Source organism: Phyllobates terribilis, unplaced genomic scaffold (assembly GCF_046119375.1).
Source record: "Phyllobates terribilis strain yellow unplaced genomic scaffold, ASM4611937v1 Scaffold_4__5_contigs__length_816908805, whole genome shotgun sequence".
Classification (NCBI taxonomy): Eukaryota; Metazoa; Chordata; class Amphibia; order Anura; family Dendrobatidae; genus Phyllobates; species Phyllobates terribilis.
In genome coordinates, this window is record NW_027362764.1 from 572,567,229 (window position 1) to 572,591,505 (window position 24,277).

The 24,277-nt window shown below is 39.5% G+C and overlaps 1 protein-coding gene across 1 annotated transcript in view; it reads right to left on the reverse strand.

Moving 5' to 3' along the window:
* Positions 1 to 2,063: 2,063 nt before the first annotated feature.
* Positions 2,064 to 24,277, reverse strand: part of EMILIN2 (elastin microfibril interfacer 2) — a 68,432-nt gene continuing 46,218 nt past the window's right edge. Inside the window, exons 5-9 of the mRNA XM_073679118.1 lie at positions 22,307 to 22,747; positions 19,506 to 19,535; positions 15,984 to 16,019; positions 13,989 to 14,120; positions 2,064 to 5,546 (exon numbers count right to left, since the gene is read on the reverse strand). Coding sequence (XP_073535219.1) covers positions 5,209 to 5,546; positions 13,989 to 14,120; positions 15,984 to 16,019; positions 19,506 to 19,535; positions 22,307 to 22,747 — 977 coding nt within the window. The 3' untranslated portion in view covers positions 2,064 to 5,208. The remainder of the gene's footprint in view (positions 5,547 to 13,988; positions 14,121 to 15,983; positions 16,020 to 19,505; positions 19,536 to 22,306; positions 22,748 to 24,277) is intronic.

Consider the following 24,277-nt stretch of genomic DNA (forward strand, 5'->3'; position numbering starts at 1 on the left):
GGTGGTATATCTTGCAACACAGATAGGCTACTCCACTGACTAACACACTCTGCAATAGGCCAAAAAGGATTAGCTTTGCTAGATTCAGCCAAATGCTGTGAAAAAAACTTGCACAGCACTGGCACAGACCTGCCTGGCAAAAACTGATAGGAACTGATGTAACCTAGTCCTGAAAAGGACTCCAATTACAATTAGTCTTTACTCCCACAATCTATCTATTTAAGAGCACAGACCTGCCTGATAAAAGTCGTAGGAAATGCTGTAACCTAGTCCTTAAAAGGACTGCAATCACAACTATTCCCTACTCCCAAGCTATCTGTATATTTGTGCGAAAATTGGCTTGAAATTAACAAGGTATAGCGCACACAGCAACAGCGGTGCCGTCTAACACGCAGCTGCAGCAGTGAGAAAATGGTGGCGACGGGGAAAATGGCTTGGTCTTATAGGGCAAGGACATGTGACATACACTGCCAATCACACATGCCCTTGCTTGTGTGAAAAAAAGCACTTCGCTCCGTGTGTGCGCTGCTGATAGGCTGACAGATTGCACCTCCCCACTGCAAATGCGGGAAAGAGAAAAAAAAATGGAGATCTTCATTGTTCCTGCAGAGATCCATCCCCTGCCCCTCCCCCCGCCCCGCTGTACACTCAAACTGCGTATTAACATTAATTTTCCTCATTACTGAGAAAAAATCCAGTTATGATTTTGGTTGCACGAACAGTTATCGAACATAACCTCGAACAGCCGAATTTTTCTCAAATTGTTCGTGTTCGCCGACCGGCTCGAACACCGCCCAAAACAGCTCGAATTTGAGATTGGCGAACAGTTCGAGTAGAACAACGCTCATCTCTACTGTCTACCCCATGTGCTATCCCCCTTGTCTGCTGTCTCTCTCCTTCCTGTGCGGTGTTCTCCCCTCATGTGCTGTCCCATTTGAACTGTCTCCCCCCTGTACTCTTTCTCTCTCACCTATCTGCGGTCTTCTCCTCTCATGTGATCTCTTTTTGACCTGTGTACCCCATGTGCTCTCCCCCTTGTCTGCTCTCTCTCTCCACCCCTGTGCTGTCTTCTTCCCTCATATGTTCTCTCGTTTGAGCTGTCTCCCCCCTGTGTGTCCTCTCTTTCCTATGAGCACTCAAACCTCCCCCTGTGTTAAGCGTGGAATTCGCGCAGGCACAGAAAATCAGACTGCCGCCATCTTTGTGCAGGCAGATAGTGACGGTCACATTAAAATTGCGCATACGCTCCTCCTGTACAAAGATGGCGTCGGTCAGTGAATCATTCGGCTGATCTGGGCGGCAACGTGTGCAGCGTGTTCGCGACGATGTTCCAGCCTCTTGCGTGGTATCACCAGCGGTTTCCATATTGAGACACCCAACACTTGGGTGTCCCAATATGGCGGTCGACGAACTTCCACCGCATGGAATTCTGGGATCCGGACACATCTGGACGGAACAGGATGTGAAGACATTACAAGGTAAGTTTATATTAGATGATGGTACAAAAAAAGTTCAAAAACTTAATAAAATATTCCTCAATTTTTAGCATAATTAATTTAATAACACAAACCACAAATGTAAAAACAAATCATGTATTAGCAAAAGCAAACAATGGTCAAGACTTCAGACCTCCGGACCACATACAGTATAAAATGACTCTACAGTAATGTTTGACATCGGTATACAGTAAACATTTATTTGTGGATCATCAGAATGAGCACTGAATAGAATCACCTAAATAATACATAGAAAATACTATAAATTATATCATGTGACCAAAGACAACTAATGGAAAACACTGAGAGCTAATGAAATAGTGAAGGAAACAACTATTGTACGTGAAACCCACATAGGTAAGCAATTCAACGATGATTGAATTGAGATTTATTTTATAGAACCTACAGTATAAATGGCTTTTACTTAAAGGGAGTCTTTTACCTCTAAAATGCAAATTAACCCTGCTGTACTGTTCGGGTCTATTTGACCTGAAAAAAAGTTTGTGAAACTGCAGATTAATTATTATGAGGATTTGCAAATCGCGGGTAGGCAAGTTTCTTTATGGATGGGTGTTGTTATGAGTGTTTTTTTTTTTATTATTTTAACTCTTTCTATATGAAATAATAATTGTTACATATGTACTGTTCGGGTCAATATGACCTGATAGTGTTTTATACAGATCTCCCGCCATATAAACTATTTCTAATATCATTGTGGATTATTTATTGCATGTGCTATTGTTTATTGATTTCTCGAGTTCCTACAGGTCCGTGCGTTCAATACATTTGCAACTTACTGCAGGTGGATGAGCTTTGAGTACAGGTCTGCCATCTGTGCAGGTCTGTTTTGCTATAGTATACAAGCTCTTATTGTTGCTACACTGGTTAGTGTTTGTTGCAATTTTATTATTATTATTGTTTATTCATATAGTGATATTTTACTGCACAACGCTGATTCTAACCCCGTGAAAGTCGTGTGTCCATTATATGGAAGGTTGAATAAAAATGTGGCGAAGACGTCCATTGATTGAAGCTAAACTGTAAACGCTTGCCAACGCCTCAGATTCTGAAGTTATCCAACTGAAGGAAGTGTCTGAAGATGAGAACTACATAAGTGTCTGGGAAGGTAATTAAGAGAATTCTGATTCTGAAGTTGAATTTGATGAGGCACGATACCCAGACAACTAGTCCGATGCAAGCAATTCAGTCTAAAAACAAAAATGTAATTTGGAACTTGCAGCCTTCTGCCCAGGCAGTACAATTGTCCTCTGCTAACATCAGATAATTCTCTAATAAGTAGCCACTATTAGAGATTCTTCCAAAATTATAAAATACTGGTGAAAATGTCACTGAATAAACAACTTGTGGCATTCCGAGGTAGGTGCCATTCAAAAAATATATACAGAGTAAGCCAGCAAAGTAACAGACTTTAGTAGGTCAGGTCGTATTGACCCGAACAGTACAAATGTATAGCCAATACGAAAAGAATAGCAGGGTTAAACTAAATACCGTAGTTATATATGGGACATAGCCAATATAAAAACTATACAGTAAATATTTCATTGCTGCAATTTCTTTTAAAACTCATTTTATTCCATATGCAAATGAGAGGTCTTCAATGCACCTTTAGTCAACAGCTCGATGCTCCTTACTTTCCTTACTGAACAGTGCCCTGACTCTAGTTGATAGCACTTGCTTGGCCATAGCAAGTGCTGCCTGAACCCTAACCATGGAGCTGCATTTGCACACTGACAGTGAAGGAGTCACACAATGTAGGGGTACGTCCCCATTTCATCATTGCCTTCTGACAATGGCCACCGCTCACTACACTGATACACCCAGATGTGTAGCGAGTGGCTTCAGAGAGGATAAGAGGATCGGATACATGCTGCTCTTGTCTTCACTGCATCACAGAATAGTTCAATGGGTGTATGAATGTAGTGAGGGGTGGCTGCTGTCAGGAAACAATGATGAAAGGGGGGGCTTTACACTGTGTGCGTGCCACTGACACCTTCATAATCATTGTGCATGCTTAGCGCCGTGGTTAGGGCTCTGACCAAACAAGCACTGTCAATCAGAAATAGGGAACTGTTTGGTATGTAAACTGTGGAGCTCTTAACCCTGCCAAGGGTGCACTGAAGCCCCTTCAAGTTCTAAAAGTAATTACAGCAATGAAATATATACGGCTTATATGATTTTTATAGAGCTAAATCCCCTAAATAACTGTTTAATTAGCTTAATATGCATTTTGGGGGTGATAGACTCCCTTTTAAAAAAAAAAAAAGTACTTCGTGATTTGGCAGTGTTACCTAGTGGAGAGAAGCAGTTTTTTTAAATTTTACCCTCTGTGTTTATTATCAATTTACTTCTTCAGTGAAAAAAAAACTGTTTCCTATCTAATTTCTTCAGATTTCTGTTATAATAACTAAAATAGCAAAAATAAAGAAATCTAGAAAACCTGATGGGCTGCGTGATATTAAGGCCTCAGTCTGTATTTCAGATGCAACCCACAGACCACTGAAAAGTCTACTGAACCCAACTTGCCAGGCACCATAGACCCTTATGATGGTGTTACTTTAGTTCAGTTTACCCACTAGGAATTTGAGTATCAAATCCAGAATACAAACTGTTCAAATAATACAATACAATAAAAGAGGAGTGAAAGCTCACACGCTAGTCTATTAATGAAGAGATGAGAGACCTGCATTCTTTGGGTGCGATTCCCGCTGGTGAAGCACAGCAAAACGGAGTAGTAAAGAGAATGTCGTGTGGCACAACCATAGGATCCTAGTAAGGGCATTTGCTGCCAGAAATGCCTCAGGTTTTTAACATGGTTGTCTGGATGGATCCATTGGTTTTAAAGATTTTCGAATAAAGAAGTTTTATTACCGAATGGTTGTGCCGCACGACTTCCTCTTCACTCCTCTGCAATACAATACAATAATCTAGGTCGGTTTCACACATCCCTGAAACACAGACTGTTCTCCCATGGGAAGACCTGGGCCAACTGTCAGGTCCCCTTACCTGAGCTAACTGCTTCATATCTGCCCATGAAACAGGTTGAAAGATCCAGCGGTTGGGCAGAGTTTTCCAAAGTAAAATGATCCATGTTTCACACATGTATGAATCCGACCTTTTTCAGAACTTTAATCTGTAGTGACAGCACTCTAATGCAAAATATGTTACCATGCCCTCGACCCACCATGAGCCATTTAGATCACAGATGCCTTTACGTTGCGGGCCTGATAATTAACTGGGTATAGTTTCTTCATTACTTTTTATGGACATTTTACAGAATACACAATCCTAAAAGTACCACATTTAAATAAAGACAAATTGGATACATGCAGAACATTAAATAATGCATTTAAGGGTCCTGACCTACCAAGCGCAGGACAATAAAAAAAAGGTTTTTTAAAAAAATCTTAAAATACGCCAAGGAACATCTCAGTGATAAAAATTTTAAAAAAATTGTATAAAAGTCTGAACAGTGTACAAAGATGCATTTTTAAGGAATATTTAGAAAATATCTGAAGGAAAAAAGTCAGCGGAAAGGCAAAAGTAATTTCTTATATAGTGTGCATACCATGACGTACAGAATATATTATACATTCACTCACAATAAGGACTTATTCCTAGATAGTATATATTAACACTTCAAATTCATTTGCACTGAATGTCTCTTCTGAATGTCTCTTCATTAGGTATTTGGCTATCTGAGGGGGATGAATGGGTATAACAAGACACCACTGAATGTGGAGAACATTTCGTCAGAGTTTGAATTCGCCAGTTTGCCTCCTGTCAGGACAATGGCAACTTCATCTTGGGCTTTCAAGTTCAAAATGAGATTGAATGTGCCTATCCCGCTACAAACCGGCCTACTGGCGCTAGGCCTGTGATACTCCAGGAGTTCACGTCGATAGCCAGAAGAATCCAGCTGTGCCACACTGACATTGGACACCAACAGGACAGCTTCCACATAGTGGTTATGCTCTGGCGTAAGGACTGTGGAAAGCATATAACGACCTTCAATGGGAGCAGTGAAGATACCTGAAAGAAAGAAGCATGGTGGTAAATTCCAAGTGGTGACAGTAAAAGTTTGCGTGGTCATAATAGTTCAAAGCCTATTATTAAGTATTTAAGTGCAAATGAAATGCAAATGCTTTCTTCTCGATCATATTTACAAGCAACAAATCAATAGGAGGGGGAAAAAAGAATACCACTAGATAAGAGACAGACCTTCTCTCCACAGCATGGGGTCTCTAGGTTTTCATGGTATCTGGAACTGATTAGTGGAAATTTGTGACATCCTAAGTTAGCTGGATATAACACTACCAGATAACATCTATAGTGAAGGCACTTTACTACTGATGACTTTTTAAAGTAGCCAGTACACCAATTTCAGCATTCTCATTTGGGTTGCCCTAGGGCATGGCGTGGTTGGCCTTTCCTTAAATATACCTCTGATAACACTTGTGCTGTCATGTCACCACTTACTGCCCATTTGTCTTCACTAGCAGAGTCAAACCACCAGCTCATGCTACACTGCGAGCAAAAACTATTTTTTAACTGCATTTTGATTTACTTGACCCTTAATAAAAGTAATAAACTACATAGCTATAAAAAAAGAAAACAAGTAACAAAAGAAGAGCATATAAACATCATAGAGGGCTCCCCAGTTGGAACCCCACACTATGAGCCAGCCAGTAGAGACAGTCACAATGAACAGGGATCACTATGGTAAATGCAGACCTCTAAGACATTACAAGCCGAGTCTGTCTGATCTTCTGACTGCTAGGCTTCTGTTTAAGAATAGTAATGTCTGTGTATGAGATACATTCAGATACCATGCAGATGTGTCCACCAGAGTTGAGCAAGTAGATTTGTGCTGCTTTGGTCTGACTCCAGTCTGGTCCTCCGGGGCAGCCAGACCAGGGCAGTCTACACTTCTGCAACTGGCATCCTCAACTATCCTGGTCTGGGTGCCATGGAGGACAGGACTGGATGCCGGATTTTGGCAGTGCAAATCTTTTTGCTCAACTTTAGTGTCAATTTTGTTGAATGGTCATAAGTTCTGCATGATACCAGTTCGAAATTTTTTCACACCATCCAGTAAAAACAAGTATTCAATGGCTCAGTGGTTAGCACTGATGCTCTGAAGCACTTTGGTCCTGGCTTCAAATCCCATTAAGGAAAACATTTGCAACTAGTTTATGTTCTCCCTGTGTTTCCCTGGGTTTTCTCCCACACTCCAAAGAGATACTGATAAGGATTTAGATTGTGAGCCCCAATGCTGACAGTCATGATAATGTCTGTAAGGCGCTATATAAGTGAGTAAAATAAATAAATATGTTGCGGCATCTACTCAGTCCAGTATAGAATTCTCATGCACCATTGAGTATGTGCTACTCGGCAGGGCCTCCCACTAGGTCCAAAAACAGAAGCAAGTCCAAAGATATCCGAGGCACCATAGAGATCCTTGCAAAAATCCAACCTTTATTCCAGAATATTTAAAACATCAGAGCAGTGAGGAGACAAACTAGAGCGATGTTTCGGCCAAATGGCTTTTGTCAAGCCCAAAATACAGTCACAATTGTTAACATTTTGTTATATATCTAGGGATATTCTTGGGTTTAGAGACAATTTAAAGTGTTCCCATAATTAAAAATAATTTTGAATATGTTATATGTTCTTAAATGAGCTTATCTGAAATTATACTTGATATGCTATAACCCCTTAAACATTCTGCAGACCCCAACCCAAATGACTGTTCAAGAGTGTGCATCTATTGCATGCATGTCTCAAACTTTCACAGCGCTCTCTGCCTGCTCTCATGCAATAGCTCAGCACTTCTGCTTGCCGAGCTGCGCGCTTCTGAGCAGTCTTTTGGGTGGTCAGTGGAGATCTACAGAATTCATAAGGGGTTAAAGCATATCAAAACTCATTTCAAATAATAGCTACACTTTAAGAAAAGACAAAAATTTGTCTTTGTCTAAAAGGGGAGTCTTTTCATAATTGTCTCACAATTCTTACAAGGGTTAACGTCAATGTGTCGGTCTTTATTTTACGATAAAATCTTTTGTATGGAAATCATATTGCTCATGGAGGATTCTAAGGAATGATTCATTAAATGTGCGCGTTGAAAGAAAATAGTTTGCAGATGAGTTCTCTGCCAACCAAACCTATTTCATAAGGCCCGTACTTGACTATGGAAAGAACCATGTTTTTTTTTTCCACAGTGAAAAACGCATGGGCTGAAATGCTCTATACATGACCCATATGCAATCAGATAAGGTGGTTTCTTCTTCAGCCTTGTGGAGATGAGATTTAACATTAAAATAGGAAAATCATTAAAATGGAAAGTTGAGCTATTTTTATTTCATATAGTATATACACAAAGACAACAAATCATAACTATATAGGCTTCATCTCAGTACTTCTCAGGAAGGAATATTTAAAGATTTGCTCGTCAGTGAATTGTCTCTTCAAGATGCAACCTGAATGCCTGTAAGACTGGGGCCACATGATAACATTTGGTTGTGTGAATCACAGTCTTTTGCAAGATTTCCACAACCTTAATGTTGGTAATTACAAGGACTTAAGTCACCTTGCAATTTTCATAAAATATCACATGGTGGTTTACAGTGAATATGTGCCCATGTGTAGCCCCTGCTGGGGGTAATGAGCCATTTTTAAAGGCAAAGATTAATTGTGTCTTGTCTCAGAACATCAATAAGCTGTGCAATCATTGTCCAAATAGGGGGGTTCTGTATGGAGGCTTAGTGGTCCAGCAACTATGTCACCCGCAGGTCAGGTGCATAACAATTAACCATGTAGCCTCATAGTAGAATTTATAATAGGGTCCTACTACACCATAACCACCATCATTGTGGAGTGATGACACAGTGCAGAGATAATGCACACAATGATGTCACACTGTAAAGAAAAGCCAGTGTCATGGCGTGTGATGTACTATCCAAAATGTTGAGATGCCAACTGCAAGGGGGTCCAGGATTCTTACTAGCACTGATCTTTCACTATGCTAGTGTCTGAGATCCCCTGCATTTGGCATCTCACCATAGGTTAAGAGGCATAGTGCTCTGCTGCCCCAATCTTCAGAAGATCAGATCAGAGTATTTTGCCCCTCCTGCCTGTGGGGGCGCTGTGTCCTGTAGAAACGCTTATTACTATAGAGCAGGAACAGTACTTTTTTTAAAAAAATGTGTCTGTCATCCCTGAAATGATGTGGCACAACATTTTCCTTGTGCTGTTGCCTCTTCGTTCTAGCAATCAGCAGAGCCACTGAATGGTGATGTCTAGCAGCTTCTGCAAATATCTGCCATGAGACAATCATTTGGTCTGGAATCTGGAACAGGACACACGTTGTCAAGAGTCTCTTACGTCAGTTGTAAATCAGCAATGCATAAATATGAATGATAAATGTTTTGCGTCAGTGACCGACCCGTACATGCTGTTTACATTGCCTCTTGATGAAGTATCATACACATCTACTCTGCATAATGAGCAAATAAAGGTAAGAGGCAACACATAGTGTATATAGCCGCAGTCAGAGGGAAAGCAGTGGAATAATCAGTGACTCACGCTCAGGCATCTGGCTAAGTGTTCCAGCATGGCAAACTCCCACTTCACACAGATGAAGTAATAATGACTGATGCTAAGTGACTCCACAGGAAACTCCTATTTATGGGCCTCAGAGGTAATGTAACTGACCGGTTAGAGGCATTTATATACCATTCCTTTAGTGTAACAACTCCCACCATCCTGGTCAGGCATGATATGGCCGTCACATTGGAGTCTGTATCTCACTATCACCAACACGTCCTTGTAAAATGGGTAATGTCATACTGCTCGCTAACAGGCCTATATGAATACCCTCTGATCTACAAACGTGAACCGCAGGATGATTTATGGTTGACATTACTTACGTTCCCCAACCACGGGCCTGCTGCACGTTGTAGTCATTAGGGACATGTGGCCGAAGCTGTGGCTTAATGCGATCCATACAAGCAGTGCAGGAGATGGCATGTGTTCTTTTGCTACTAAAGAAACATGACCCCATTTTGGACACATGAAGGACCACGTTTGCAGGAAAGTTAACAATTTTAACTAGACTCAAGCCCTATAAAATATGTTTCCTCAACTATTAAGCCTGCAGGGTTTTGGACAGAGATTGCAACCTTATGTCTTTTGCATATTGTATCCTTGCACAAAGTGTCACACATCAGAAAGAGTTCGGTTCGTGAAATTTAACAGGGAAGGCAAAATGTAATAATGTAACAATAAGCAAAAACACAGCCATTAATTCAGAAGTCAGGAGGTCTTGACACTTAAATAGATTATTAGGAATGATGAAATCCAGAAGCAGCTCTCACATCTCTATTATACAATACACCATTCAGAAAAAGCCCCCTGGACACATCTGGACTGATACATATCTGGTGTATGGAGCTCCTGGAAATGGTCACCAGGGATCTGTACCAGATTCCTCAAACAGTTGCAAAATTGTTTTTATTCCCCAAAGATGCTTTTGATTTTTGTCTTTCAAGATGAGCGTTACTGCGAGGTGCAGTGGTCACAGCTAGTTACATTTATGAAGTTCTACCAACAGATCACAGCAGTATATGTGTGGCAGATCAGACATCGGGTAGAGCTTGTGGCCGTTTTATAATAGTTTATAATTTTAAGATATGAACAACAAAAAACTATAACATTAATCAAGGATGAATGAACAGAAGCAGCACTACCTGATATCATAACATATGCAGAAAAGAAGAGGAGTCTGTCCGCGAAGCTACAGGTGGAAAACATTTTCCTTACAGAGAAGCTGCAGGAGCAATGTAATATCTATTGAAAGGATGACCATGTACTACATAGTCACAGTAAGTTCTATAGGACTGAGATTTGCCCTTGTAGCAACTATGTCCAATGGAGGGGACAACCTGGGCAGTTGATCTTCAATTTGTATTTTTGATGATTAAAGATATTGTTGAAAAACCACACTGCCCTTGGTCAATCTAAAACCTGAAATCTAAATTTTTAAGAAAATAAAAGTGAAGTTAATTATTGGGCAGCTACTAGTGTACAGAATTATTATACAACTAAATGAGAAATATACATTTTTCCATCTCAATTGTTTATTTTGATATGTGAATATGAGAAATATAACCAAACAACTCAAGGAGGCCAATTCATTAAAGTGCTTACCCCAGACATCTGGCATAAACACCTTAATAAATTGCAATATTTTTGCGCAACTCAGCAGTTGCGTAAAAATATCACGACTTTGGCGTTTACACTCCAGTTCTGCAGGACATAGGAGGAACAGGGCATGCCCTCCCGTCAAATTCATCATAAGTTACAACACTAAAGTGGTGTAACTTACTCCAGAAATGTATGCCAACCCATGGCTGGCACACATTTCTGGCTGCGACAAACGTGGAGTATCAGACGTGCCTGATTCATTAAGTGGTGCACACAGCTTAATCAATCAGGTCAGTATACTCCAGCGATAGCTTCATTAAGACTGGCGTACACTACTCAATTTCTGACATTTAAAAAAATATATCAGTGATTAATACAGCCACTCTTCTTTTCAACAACAGATATAAGCCTTCCATCCATGGAGTCTGTCAGTTTCTTAATCTTGACATTCCCTTGAGAAAGCTAGACTTGTTCCCAGCGAAACGCGCATCGGGAGGTAAGTGGCACTCGCCTTCCTTACCATCTGTCCGGGCGCAATTCCATTTTAGAGATAAACTATTTGGCAATTAAAATTTCCTTTGAGGACTTATTGGGATGTCTTTCTGGGTCACAGAACAGCCACTGTGTACAATGCTATTAAGAGTGGTTTTGTATCCCTAATCTTTGCGCTGTACCACTAGGTTATGGGGCATTACAGAGCTTTACAGCAGTGTTGATAATAATTTCCCCTTCTTTTTCCCTATTGTCTCATTACAACACCCATTTACTCTAATTATTGCCATTTGGGTCTTGGTCTCTTTGTGCCCTTGCTGCTATTTTTATCTCTACCCCCTTACACATACCACTCACTATTTCTATACTTGTAGATTTTATATGTATATTTTGTACTAATAAAGTTGATACACCTTTGCATGAACCATTAAGACTTCATTCTTTCTTCTTGTTCTCATGCTTTTTGAAGTGGTTGTTTCAGTGATACTCATCTGTATATTGTTACAGATGTTTTTCCACTGATTATGTATCTGAGATTTGTGGTTCTAACAGTTTCTTAATCTGTTGACGATTAAATTTTGGGCAGCTCCAACCACAGCCTCCTAGACACTGTTCAGAGATGTGTACAGTTTTCCTTCACAGTAAATCTCCCGTTTAAGAAGGACCCACAAGTTCTCAACAGGGTTTTGGTCAGGAGAAGGAGGCCATGTCATTATTCTTTCAGCGTTAAGGCCTTTACAGGCTAGTCAAGCAGTGGAGAACTTCGATACATGTGATTGAGCATTGTCTTGCATAAAAATCATGTTTTTCTTCAAAGATGCAGACTATTTGCTGTACCACTGGTTGAAGAAAGTGCCTTCTAAAAACTGACAGTAGGTTTTGGGATTGATTTTGAGTCCATCTTCAACACGAAAAAGTCCAACTAACGCATCTTTAATAATACCAGCCCATAGCAGTACCCCACTTTCACCTTGCTGGTGTCTGAGTTGAAGTGGAGATCTGTGCCCCTTACTGATCCAGCCATGGGCCCATCCATATGGTCCGTCAAGTGTTACTCTCATCTAATCTGTCCATAATACCTTTGAAAAATTGGCCTTCAAATATTTCTTAGCTCAGTCTTGACATTTCACCTCATGTGCAGTCTTTAGTGGTGGTCAGGTTTCAGCCTTCCTTACTTTGGCCATGTCTCTGAGCACTGAACACCTTGTACTTCTGGGCTCTCCACCGAGGTAGCAATTCTGGAATATGACAGTACTGGAGGATAATGGGTTCCTGGTCGCTTCAGGTTTGATTCTTCTCAAATCTTTGGCAATTAATGTGCATCTTTTTTTTCTCAACACGTTTTTTGTGACCCTGTAGACTAGCTGCAAAAAAAAATGTGATAGTTCTCTGATATCGCCCTAATATCTTAGCAGTTTTAAGAATGCTGCATCCCTCTGTAAGGCTTAACAACTTTTGACTTTTCAGAATCAGTTAAATGTCTTTTTTGGCCCATTTTGCCTGAGGAAAATAAGATGCCTAATAATTCTGCACACCTTGATAAAGGGTCTTGTATCCTCACGCCTCCAATAAGTACTCAAGTTTATACAGCTTGATGTTAGAAAATCTGCATAAAACTTATGATATGGTCATAATATTCACTTTCCTAATAATTGTGGACACAGTGTATATTCTATGATAATTATTTTAGATCTCTGAGCAAAGCTAGAGAAAACAGCTGAAATACAATGTATCTGTAGGACCACAGCCGACAATGCCTATCCTGCAGGAAGCTGCACAGGTACATTGACGACAGCCCAGTCTGCCAAAGGCCATTGGCAGATCTTCAGGGCTCCAAGGTCTTGCGTTAATAATACTACCAGTGGAACAGTACAATGAGAAGCCACATAGAAACTGCAAGGGGCCATAAAGCTAAAAAGTCAGAACTTGTAAGATCTAGCTAATTATCAATGTAATTTATCTTATTATACAGGCAATCCTCAACTTATGAATATCTGACTTGTGTGCGATGCCAAGTTATCAATGTAGGATATTAAAAAAGAAACCCAATACTCACCTAATTGCTCAGATCTCCGGCTGCCTCGCTGTTTGCGCTGCCCCGCTGACGCACGCTGCATCTCTGGCCTCTTCACTGTAGGCCAGGGCTTCTGGCTGTGTCCAGGCCTTGAAGTTCAATATACATTATAAGATGCTATGGTGGAAAGAAGGGGCCTTCATGGTGGGGCGGTCGGAGAGGTCACCGATGACATATTAGTTTTTGCTGTTTTTTTTGCAGACACTTTTCTAACTTACATGAAAATCAGGTTTGTAACCCAGGGACTGCCTGTATTGAGATCTGAAAAATTATTTCCATCATGATTTTAAAAAGTAGAAAAGATCACTATTATAATAGTAGGGAATCAAAAATTCTGCAAAAGTTCAATGCAGACTGTAACCAAGCCTAAGTGTATATTTACACATGGCATATTAGTTGCAGAATTTTTTGAGACTGTTCCAGTCACCTGAATGGGGCTGGCAGAAAACCATGCTCCCGCTGCAGCAACAGCTCCATTCACATATATGGCACTGAATTCAGTCACAGACGTTTCTACAATAAATCTGCAGTGTGTGATTATACCCCAAAGCTGCAAATGTCACCATCTTGTTCACAGTCCTGTGTGTTTATGTGGGAATATTGGTGATAATTATCTTGCGAAGCTGTGTAAAAGAATACTGTGCTACAATTTAATCTCAGGTAGTGTCCATATAAACGTTATAGGTCTTGTTCCAGAATGTTACCTGTCTCAGGATTATAATGCTCGCCATCATTAACCAGGACAGTATTAAAGGGAATGAAGCCGACATCAAAATTGCTTAATTTTCCAGCCAGTCCAGCAGAGAAGGATATCTGTACAGCTGTAGCACTCGCTCCTTGACAAAGAAACAAATAAATAACAGTCAGAGGCATGTATTCCTTTCAATATCTCAGACCTTTAAATTAGAAATCCTACAAAAACTTTCACCAAGTCAACGGAACCTTTAAATGATCTCCAGTGACACAAGGCTACTGAACATTTTGAAGTGTAGATCTGAAGCTTCATTGTCATCTCTTGACAGGTAATAGTGTACCACACCTGTAAAAAGATTCATTTTGCAAGCCAGTCTTGATAAAGGGTGCGTTGGAGTAAGATACATCAAATCCATTGGAATATACGGTACCATTGTGGTGTATCTCATCATGAAACTATTGGATGTGCTCAGTGATGCCCCCTCCTTGCCAAACTCCGCGTAGTTTTTAAAAGTGGGTGTAGCTGGCCAGGACTTCTGTAAAACTGCAAAAAGTCGCAATATTTTTGTGCAACTACAAGCTGTGCAAAAATTTTGCAAAATTTCAAACACTTTTACACCAAAATTCTGGTGGAAACTGATTGATAAATCGGGGCCTTCATGTGCTGCAAATACTTCGACCTGCTGATGATCACTGTCTATTCACACTACACTGCATTATAGCACAATCCACACACACTGAGCCCCATAATGGCTGACTGGTTCTCAGTGTTTGCACCCTGCAGTCTGATATCTGAATACCGATGCAGTATCACTCTGAGACACTAAAAACCCCATACATATTAGATATCGTTTGTCTTAGCCAACAAAAAATACTCCAAAGTGCTGGCTACGTCTTTAGCAAGAGATGTTGAAGCGGATTACAGGCAGTGTCGGTGGGACTAATGCTCTCCTATCTTTCAAACTGTCTACAAGTATAACAAAGTGGTGGGCTTTCAGTTAAGGGCAGGCAAAACATTGAGTGGTGGGCTTTCAGTTAAGGGCAGGCAAAACATTGGACAAGGGCAGGAAATCCTGAGAAGTGTAGGAATGGAAGTTCCAGCTCTAACAGTGCTGACAGAATGCTGTGCTGACAAAGAAATGCTGATAAAGAAAAAACACAGACTCTAAAGGACTGGTTGACAAGTTACACAGCATCAGAACTATTCCTGGACATATTAGATTGGCATGTGCACCAAAAGTAGTTTAAATTGTTTTTGGGGTAAGGACAAAAGAATCATGACTTTTTTCTAGTTTTGGGTAAAAGCAAAGGTACTCAGATTTTAATAAAATTAATCAGTATGACATAATAATAATATATTGATAATAGTTTTGACCGAACACTCCCTTTAATATATATTAAAGTTCTCTAAGAGGCTTTGGTTGGTAAATAGATTATTACATGCATTTTATCTGGGCTGGGATTATCTAATATTTCTTAATTGAGCTGTATGCTACTACTGACTTAAAGTTAAAATGGGAATTTACAATTCCAAAACTCCTTGAAAGCCAGTGGAAAACAAAGCGTGATGTATGACAATGATAAAATACTACAAGCGGTCTGAAAGTAATACATATGGGGGTATTGTGATATGTTTGTGACAGAGGTTTTTGACCTGGCAAGTGTTCTGAAAAACAGGAAGCTCACATCAACTCCGATAATTAATCCCACAAAGGGCTTTCCAGCTGGGTTAAATAAGACCATACAAAGACTTGTTGTGGTCCGTAGCAAAACATCTCCATGTAAAGTTATGTTAGCTCGCCACGAAATGCAGTAGAAATACATGAATATTGTGGCTCTAAGGAATAAAAGCCAATACTGTATGGTAATGATGAAAAAACTGCCTTTTCTGAGTAACAGGAGGACAGTACAGTGATTATTATTATATCGTTTGTAGAAAGTAAAGTTATATCACATTGCACCAAACTTGATTCTGAAATCATTTATGATTATTATATAAACATTACCTTTGGATTCTGAAAATGTATTGATTGATATTTGACCTGAAAAGTAAAAAAATATATATATTTTAAATATTTAGATTTATCCATTTTGCAGTAAAGTTTCTAAAATAAGGATACAGCTAAGAAAACAAGAAATCCATCAAACTACAGTACTGTGCAAAAGTTTTAGGCAGGTGTGCACAAAATGCTGCAAAGTAAAAATGCTTTAAAAAAAATAGAAGTGTTAATAGTTTATTTTTATCAATTAACAAAATGCAAAGTGAATGAACAAAGGAAACATCTAAATCAAATCAATATGATCAGAGCCATTTCCAATCGCATCAGCTTAACGCCTTATGTGTCGCTGTGAAAAGTGACAGTGGCATTTAAGAGTCTTCAACATGACAGCAGTCACTGCTGATGGCCACTAGCATCCCACAGAACATGATTGAGGGGTGCCGATCGGATTCCATGGAGGCCAAGAAGCTTTTAAAGGCTTCTTTGCCTGCCATGTGAATTCTCTTATGATGTTCTGCCTGTGGACATCAGATGAAACATGATTTCATAATGCACTGCAATACCATAGTATTGAACTGTACAGTAAGGGTGATCAAGCAATCGCAGGTTTAAGTCCCCTAAATGGATTAATTAAACATGTTAAAAACATAAAAAAAATATAAAAAATTCATATAAGTTTAAATTGCCCACTTTTGGCCAAATATAAATTGCAAAATGTGAAAAACCTGAACTATTAAAATATAAAATATGTTTTCCCACACAGTGAATCAAAATGTACGTATCCCAAAATTTTAGTAATTTAAACATCAACTGAATGATGAAAAAATGAGCCCTCACTCAGGTTTATCAAGAGAAGAATAAAAATGTTCAGTGTCTCAGAAAGAGACGACACAAACCAATTTATATCTACATACATATATATTTGTATAAAGACACAAGGTAACCTTATAAGTTAGATAGATACATATACATTAACCTTTTAAGTTTGGCATCACCGTAATCATAAAGACATGGAAAATCATGTTACCTGGTAATTTGTACCTGCTATTATGGTAAAATAAATGTCATTCAAAGCTTCAAGCCCTCAAACTTCTATATAGATGAGAAAAATAAGTTATAGCTCTTGAAAAAAGAGGAGGAAATAACTGAAGCACAAAAATGAAAAATTGCCCGGACCTTAAGGGGGCAAACCTTTACATAGTGACGTAGGAACAGATAAGATTTGCATTTATTGATATAACTATGTACAGCACCCTGTCTCCATTAGTCAGCTCCCCCTTCCCGTTGCCAATAGCAGATCACAGAGCAGTTGAAGGAGTAACTAGAGTAATCTGTGTATGGGAAAGAACGCAAAGTGCTTGAGAGAACCGTAGTTTACAGTGGTCACACTGGCATCACTGAAGGACCGCCCGCTTCTCACTGGGCAGAGACACAGTTACAGAGAGCTGAATTCAGAAATTGATGTAAGAAATTAGCCAGTGAATATCTTAAGGTACAGTTGGGTGATTTATATACTGTAAAGTCAATAAAGGGGTTGTCCGGCCTTGGGGTACAAGTCTGCAGTGAGTCTATGTGACTGTAGACTTGTGAATCCTCACAGCGCGAGGATTCTCCGATGCTGGCGCTGGGAACGTGACCCAAATATGTGATTTGCATAAAACGGTCATGTGGTGACTAGACGCGCACAGGCTCGCTCAATGCAAGTGTATTGAGTGAGGCCGGACATGTCTAGTCAGAATGTGGCCGGAAATATGCAAATTGCATACTTCCGGTCACATGACTGCCTGCTCCAAGCATTGGAGAATCCTCGTGATTCTTGAGAATTAACAAGTCTGCAGTCACATAGAGTCACTGCAGACCTGTACCCTAAGGCCAGATAACCCGTTTAAACTACAGGGAGAAAAATGATCTATTCTGGGATAACACCATTAACCAATTTCAATTAGAGACCAGTAATATTGAAATTTGAAAAATTTCACTATTAGAAGAAAGTAAAATGGCAGTATTGTTCTTTATTATAGTGAATACATCATTCATCTCCACTTAAATGTTCTATTTTGGATGAATGTTGGCAAAATCTTGCTCAGCTATTCTGAGAAATGCTCTGCTTAATATAGGATGACAGCCTACACATGTGACCACAGAGGTAAGCTCTCTGACCGAAAAGTTAAATAAATATACAACCATGCGGTCACCGAAAAAGTGAATGATGTTGAACATTTCTAAGAGATGAATTGTTTTCATTTAGTCGGTGTAAGTTTCACCATTGAGGAAGTAGTATGGTTAGATGGTGATGAATGATTATATTGATTTTATGTGTTGTAAGTGCATGATGGAGCCTGAGGGACAACCACATATATTGTACATGTATATGCACCTTCTATATCTGAAGAATAAGGGTGCATTTACACTGCAAGATTGTCATAAACAATAATTGTGTTTTGTTCATATGCTGGGTGAAACCTTTTAGATCATAATTCTCGGCAGCATATCACCCTGTGTGAACAGTACATGAGCTGCTGAGAACAATGGCAGCCTATGCACACAGAACGATCTATTACAGATTGGTCTGCAGGAATATTAATTGTGGTCTGCATGTCTAAACAGACCATTAAATGACTGCCGATCTTCAAACATCTAGCTGATCAGTGACTGTTTAATGATGCCAGTTGAGTAGTGTAAACCAAGCCAAACTTCGGTAACTTGTTCAAGACTTCCTTTACTTTATATAAACAATGATTAAATAAGTTTAGTTTAGTTTTTTTTATTATGGTAACATGGTGGCCCAGTGGTTAGCACTGTTATCCTGAAGTCCTGGGTTCAAACTCAACCAATAGCAAAATTTGCTTGGAGTTTATATACTCCCTCTTTCTGGTTTTTTTCATGACTTTTCTCCCATACTACAAAATTGATAGCAGGACTAATTTCACAGGATGTCAACCAGTCTGTTTGAGACAGGGAAATTAGATTGTGTGCGTCTTGGGGACAAGGACTGATGAAGGGGGACAAGGACTGATGAAGGGTGATAATCTTTATGTAGCGCTGTGAAATAGGCTTGTGTTATATAAGTAAATGAAAAAAAAAACTGTAATGATGCCCTTATCCAAGGCTAGATAATCCCATTTCAGATCACAGTTAAAGGCCACAAATATCAGCATAAAAAGATTATACTGCAGTGACGACTAGATTTGGAAAGTAGAAAACATCACAGGCCACATGCAAAAATATAAAAAAAAAATAATGTAATGATTTCCCATAGCAACCATACAGATTGCATTTTTCTAGAAAAAAAACCCAGGATCCGATTGGCATTATAAACCAAATCAGTTTTGCTTCATTATTATGCATAAACCCCGGAAGCAGTCAGATCAGTCATATGTATGTTATTTCAGACAAGCCAGTAATCCTTTTTAACAGATATCAAAACAGAGAAGTGAAGGAGGAAAAATTGTCATGGGACCCCATGAGGTAGACCTATAGACCTGGGCATTTCACATATTTAGAAATAATATAAACTAGAATTGTTACCTTTTGTATCCTTAGTTGGCTTGGGGTAACCTGTAAGAGAGAGCAGGTTTCTGGTAAGATGAGGACATTTGCAGTCTATTATTTACTAGAGATAATCACATTTGATTTGAAGTAAATTAATTTACTATGAATTTCAAAACTGCAAAGCCTCCAATTGCCCTGAAAAGAGATGTGTAGCACTCTGAGGTCTCCTAGGACTGTATCCAACCACTTTAGAGCTCTTTGATCCAGCCTTAGTAATGTCAAAGTGACCTTACCATAGAGTAGGATGCTAACCGGTAGTAACCAAGAGCCCATTTAATAACATGGTGCACTGAGAGACTTTACATATTTTTTTTATTATTTAAAATACAGTACAAAAACTATCCCTATTAGTCATTTGTGATAAGGCAGACCATTCTGTGCAGAACACTGACTCAAACTGATGGTGCCGCTGTCAGAGGTAACATTATTCTGCTGTGACTGGGAGAAGTGATGAGCCATTAATTCCATAATGCCCTGAGCTTCCTTCACACTAATATGCTTGCCAGAGGCAAAGGAGGACAACTATGGCCAGCATTTCATAATACTACTGCCCGGCTGGCTGGTGCCAGTAGCGGTGGTGCTACTGCTGCTGTTACCGGCTCTGACATTCTTAGCAATGATATGGGTTTTTATCTTTTAGGGCACGTCCCCACGATCAGGAACCAGCGGCGCTTTGGACGCAGCGTATTTTCGCTGCGTCCAAAATGCTGCGTTCTAATTCCGCACTTATTTTGTCAGATCCACCTTCAGATCAGATAATTGACATGCTGTGGCTCGTAAGCCAGCACTACGGTGAGTTTACGCAACGTTAAAAATAAGCACAGTGGGCATAAGATTTCTATAAATCCCATCCACTGTGCTTGTACTGTAGAACGCAGCATTTTGGACGCAGTGCTGCGTCCAAAACGCTGCTATTCCTGATCGTGGGCACGTACCATTATAGTACCCATCCACTGCCATTTTTCTTTACCACATATTTTGTAAAATGCTTTAATTAACTTTTGACAATCTTTTCAATCCTAATTATTCAACCCTTGCCAAAAACAACATAACAAGAAATGCTAGCTAGGTAATTACATATACAGAAAGCTATAAAAAATAGCAGCAGGTCATTTTATAGATGTATCATGTATAGTTATCAATTTGAACTAGTAAAACAAGCTTGCAAAAACAAATATGCACAGTTAAATGTCTACTACTACTACTACTACTACTACTACTACTACTACTACTACTACTACTACTACTACTACTAAATAAAATCAAGACATGAGACACATGCAAAAAGCCAGCACCTGCAACAGGGCAGTATATTGTCATGCTGTGTACGGATTGGATGTAAAATTTGACTATTAAAATAGATGTGCAAAAATTTTATTTTGCGACACACACACTTTCACAAAAAGGATTGCAAAACAAATGCAAAAACTAAGTACAGTCACTTATCAGTTGTGGTAAGAAAGAAAGCACACCATCCCTAATTGACACTGATTTAAAATATTTTTCTTTAAAGAATATTTTGCTGCCTTGCTGATGCTTCCTACTGTATTAATCTTGAAGAAAAAAATGCAGTTGTAATTTAAATGCAGCAGGACAGGTGTCAGCTACATTTTATCACTGATCAATCACACTGACTCTGGCATTTCAGCTGCACCTCTCCTATCTCTCTCTTGCATTATCAATTGAATCTCTGTATTATTCACAGACTAATACTTTTATCATATGCACTGCTGTAGTTGTACAATACATTACTGTCTGCAGTATTTGTCAAATGTTTTAGGGTTTTCTCTTCTTACCTCTGTTGCTGAGTTATGAGCTCTAATGTCCTCTAAATCACCATAAAATGGCTGCTGCATTCCATGCCACAGCTTTTATACAGGCTATGTTAGTCCCTCTTAATTGGTTGCGCTATACCATGTGAAGGAATAGCTGCAGGATATTAAGGGGAAAGCCTGCTCAGTCATACCTGAGGTCATGTGTGTGCAAATGGTGATGCGCATTTTTTGGCGATTTGTACTCAAATTCACCTGCTAATTTTTTACGCAAATTGGATTTGCATTAAATTGATTCTCACATCTTTATTATTTCATTTCTTATGTATTTAACTACCTTATATTTTTAATTTTATGGCTCAGTTAACACAATTTACTGCTATGTGTCAATTGGGGCGTAGAGATAACGCCTGCTGAACACTGGCTTTATATCTGGCAAGGTATAGTATAAGAAAATGAAGATCATTACACAATAACATCATTGAGTAATTCTTTAAGTTCCAGTTACGAGTCTCTCGACTAATTTTCTACATTAACAGCTCAATCTTCTCCATGTTACCATCTTATCTGTGTAAATAGACAAACTGTTTCAATAAACATAGTAAAGAATCAGTGACATGTGACCATCACACAGCTTGTGAATTCTAGTTGTTGATCGGCGATTTGTAAGTGAAGATAGGAATATTGAAAAAAAAAGTAGTAGTAGAGAGTTAGCAAGTTTGCACGGCCAGAAAACTAAAACAGTCGACATCGTTTAAAAGGTACAAGTAGAGAGATAAATAAACAGACTACATTGGCAAAGCTGTCAAGTTCAGTGATTGGCTACAACGCTGTTGACGTGACATCAGCATTGTAGACAAAAACAGATACTGGGGCAGCGGCGGAGTCTCCGCGCTAGACCTGGGAAGAGTGAGTAAATCACAGTTTGTTTGGTTTTATAAGAAACAGCACTTGGAGATGGAACTTTCCTGAAAAGGGAAAACCCCTAAAAAATATCTAACTTGCCTGGTGCTCCCGCAAAACCTTTTGACATCTCCATATTTTGCTCTCCATCAGCACCTTGTGGCCTTACTGATCCAGTCTGTACCATTCTCCCAGGAGGGCCAGCTTGACCATGCTCTAAAACGACTCCATTGCGGTGAGGAACCAGTGGTATAACAATAGACCCTGAAGAGGTAGGTGGCTCTGGTTTCATTGGTGGTTTCTTTGGCTTTGTACTGGTAGGATCTAGAGGTAGTTGAGGTTGTCCTGGCTGGGATGGGGATTGTGGCTTGGTTGGATACTGAGGATCTTGAGATTGTCCAGGCTGTTCAGGAAGTGATGGAACTATAGGTACCTGGGGGTATATTGGTTGTTGTGGGACTTGCGGATGTTTTGGTATTTCAGTGGCTCTTGGTGGCTGTTGAGGCATAACCTCAACTTTTATTGTATGTTTTGACTTGGACCCTAAATGAGAAGAAATAATATATAATTGTTAATAATAATAATTTTCTTATTATAGACTCTTCAGGTGTATTATGTGTGAATACAAACCTTTCCGTCAGGTCAAGCAATTCTCATATATTGCTTCACACATTTTAATTTTACAATATTCAACAGTATTAAGACTTCAGTATAAAAAAAAAAACTAAAAGAATCTCTCTTGTACAGTACATTTACACAAAAAAAGGGTGTGAATTGAAAATAACCAAATATTTTATTAGCCATGTCTTCTGTTCTATGTCATCTGTGCTTTTGGAACAAACAAAAATTCCAATGGAATTGAATCATTAAACATCTTGAAAAAGAAGATGACTGAAAAATGAAAAGTTACAGAACAACAATATTTCAGTAAACTAGTTGACTATGCATTTTTTCCCTTCTACATTTTGCAGGGTTACATGTTTTATAATAATATAGTATACCATATGTAGCTCTCACCTAAAGAAAGCCTTAAAGGGTTTGTTTGAGATTTAAAAAAATATGGCTGTTTTCTTCCAGGCACTGCGCCATTTTGGTCCATAAGTTGAAGCGAATATTGTAATTCAATCACATTTAAGCAAATAGGGCTAAGTTGCAATGATAGATAAAAGCAATGGAAAAGACTAGAGCTGGAAAACAGCAGCCATGTTTTCTGATGTCATACAACCCCTTTAAAACTAAAATTATTTAAAAAGTAAAAAGAAACACTAGCGCTGCGCTTGACTCCTATTAATCTAAAGATATTTAGATGAATATTTTAAAAGCGTACAATATAGTATTAACTGAAAAGAGTACCGTATTTTTCGGACTATAAGACGCACTTTTTTTCTCCAAAATTTTGGAGGAAAGTGGGGGGTGTGCCTTATAGTCCGATTATATATATATATATATATATATATATATATATATATACTGTGGCTGTGGGTGGTGGGGGGTGTAGGGAGAGCGGCAGCGACAGAGGAGCGGGGCACAGGAAGCAGTAGCCATCTGCGGTAGCCTACACTGTGCCCGCTACTAAAGAAAATTAATATTCACTGCTCCCCACGCCCATGTGCATGGGGAGCAGTGAATATTCATTTTCCGTAATAGCGCGCACACTGTACCTGCAGCAAGGCTTCTGATATGTCTGGCACCCTTCATCCCTCATCCTGGTATGTATGGCACCCCTTATCCCTCTTCCTGGTATGTATGGCACCCCTCATCCCTCTTCCTGGTATGTATGGCACCCCTCATCCCTCTTCCTGGTATGTATGGCCCCCTCATCCCTCTTCCTGGTATGCTTGGCACCCCTCATCCTGGTATGCTTGGCACCCCCTGATCCCCATCACACTGCACACAAAAAAATAAACAATTATGCTCACCTCGTCTCTCTTCCAGTGCTGCGTCCAGCTCTGCTGCCAACAGGGATCTCACTGTGTGAGCCGCGCATGGCGTAACTGCCATGCGCCCTCACACTGTGAGATGCTGTGCCGGAATTGTCACTGCTCCCCATGCCGGGACTGTGGATGTGGGGAG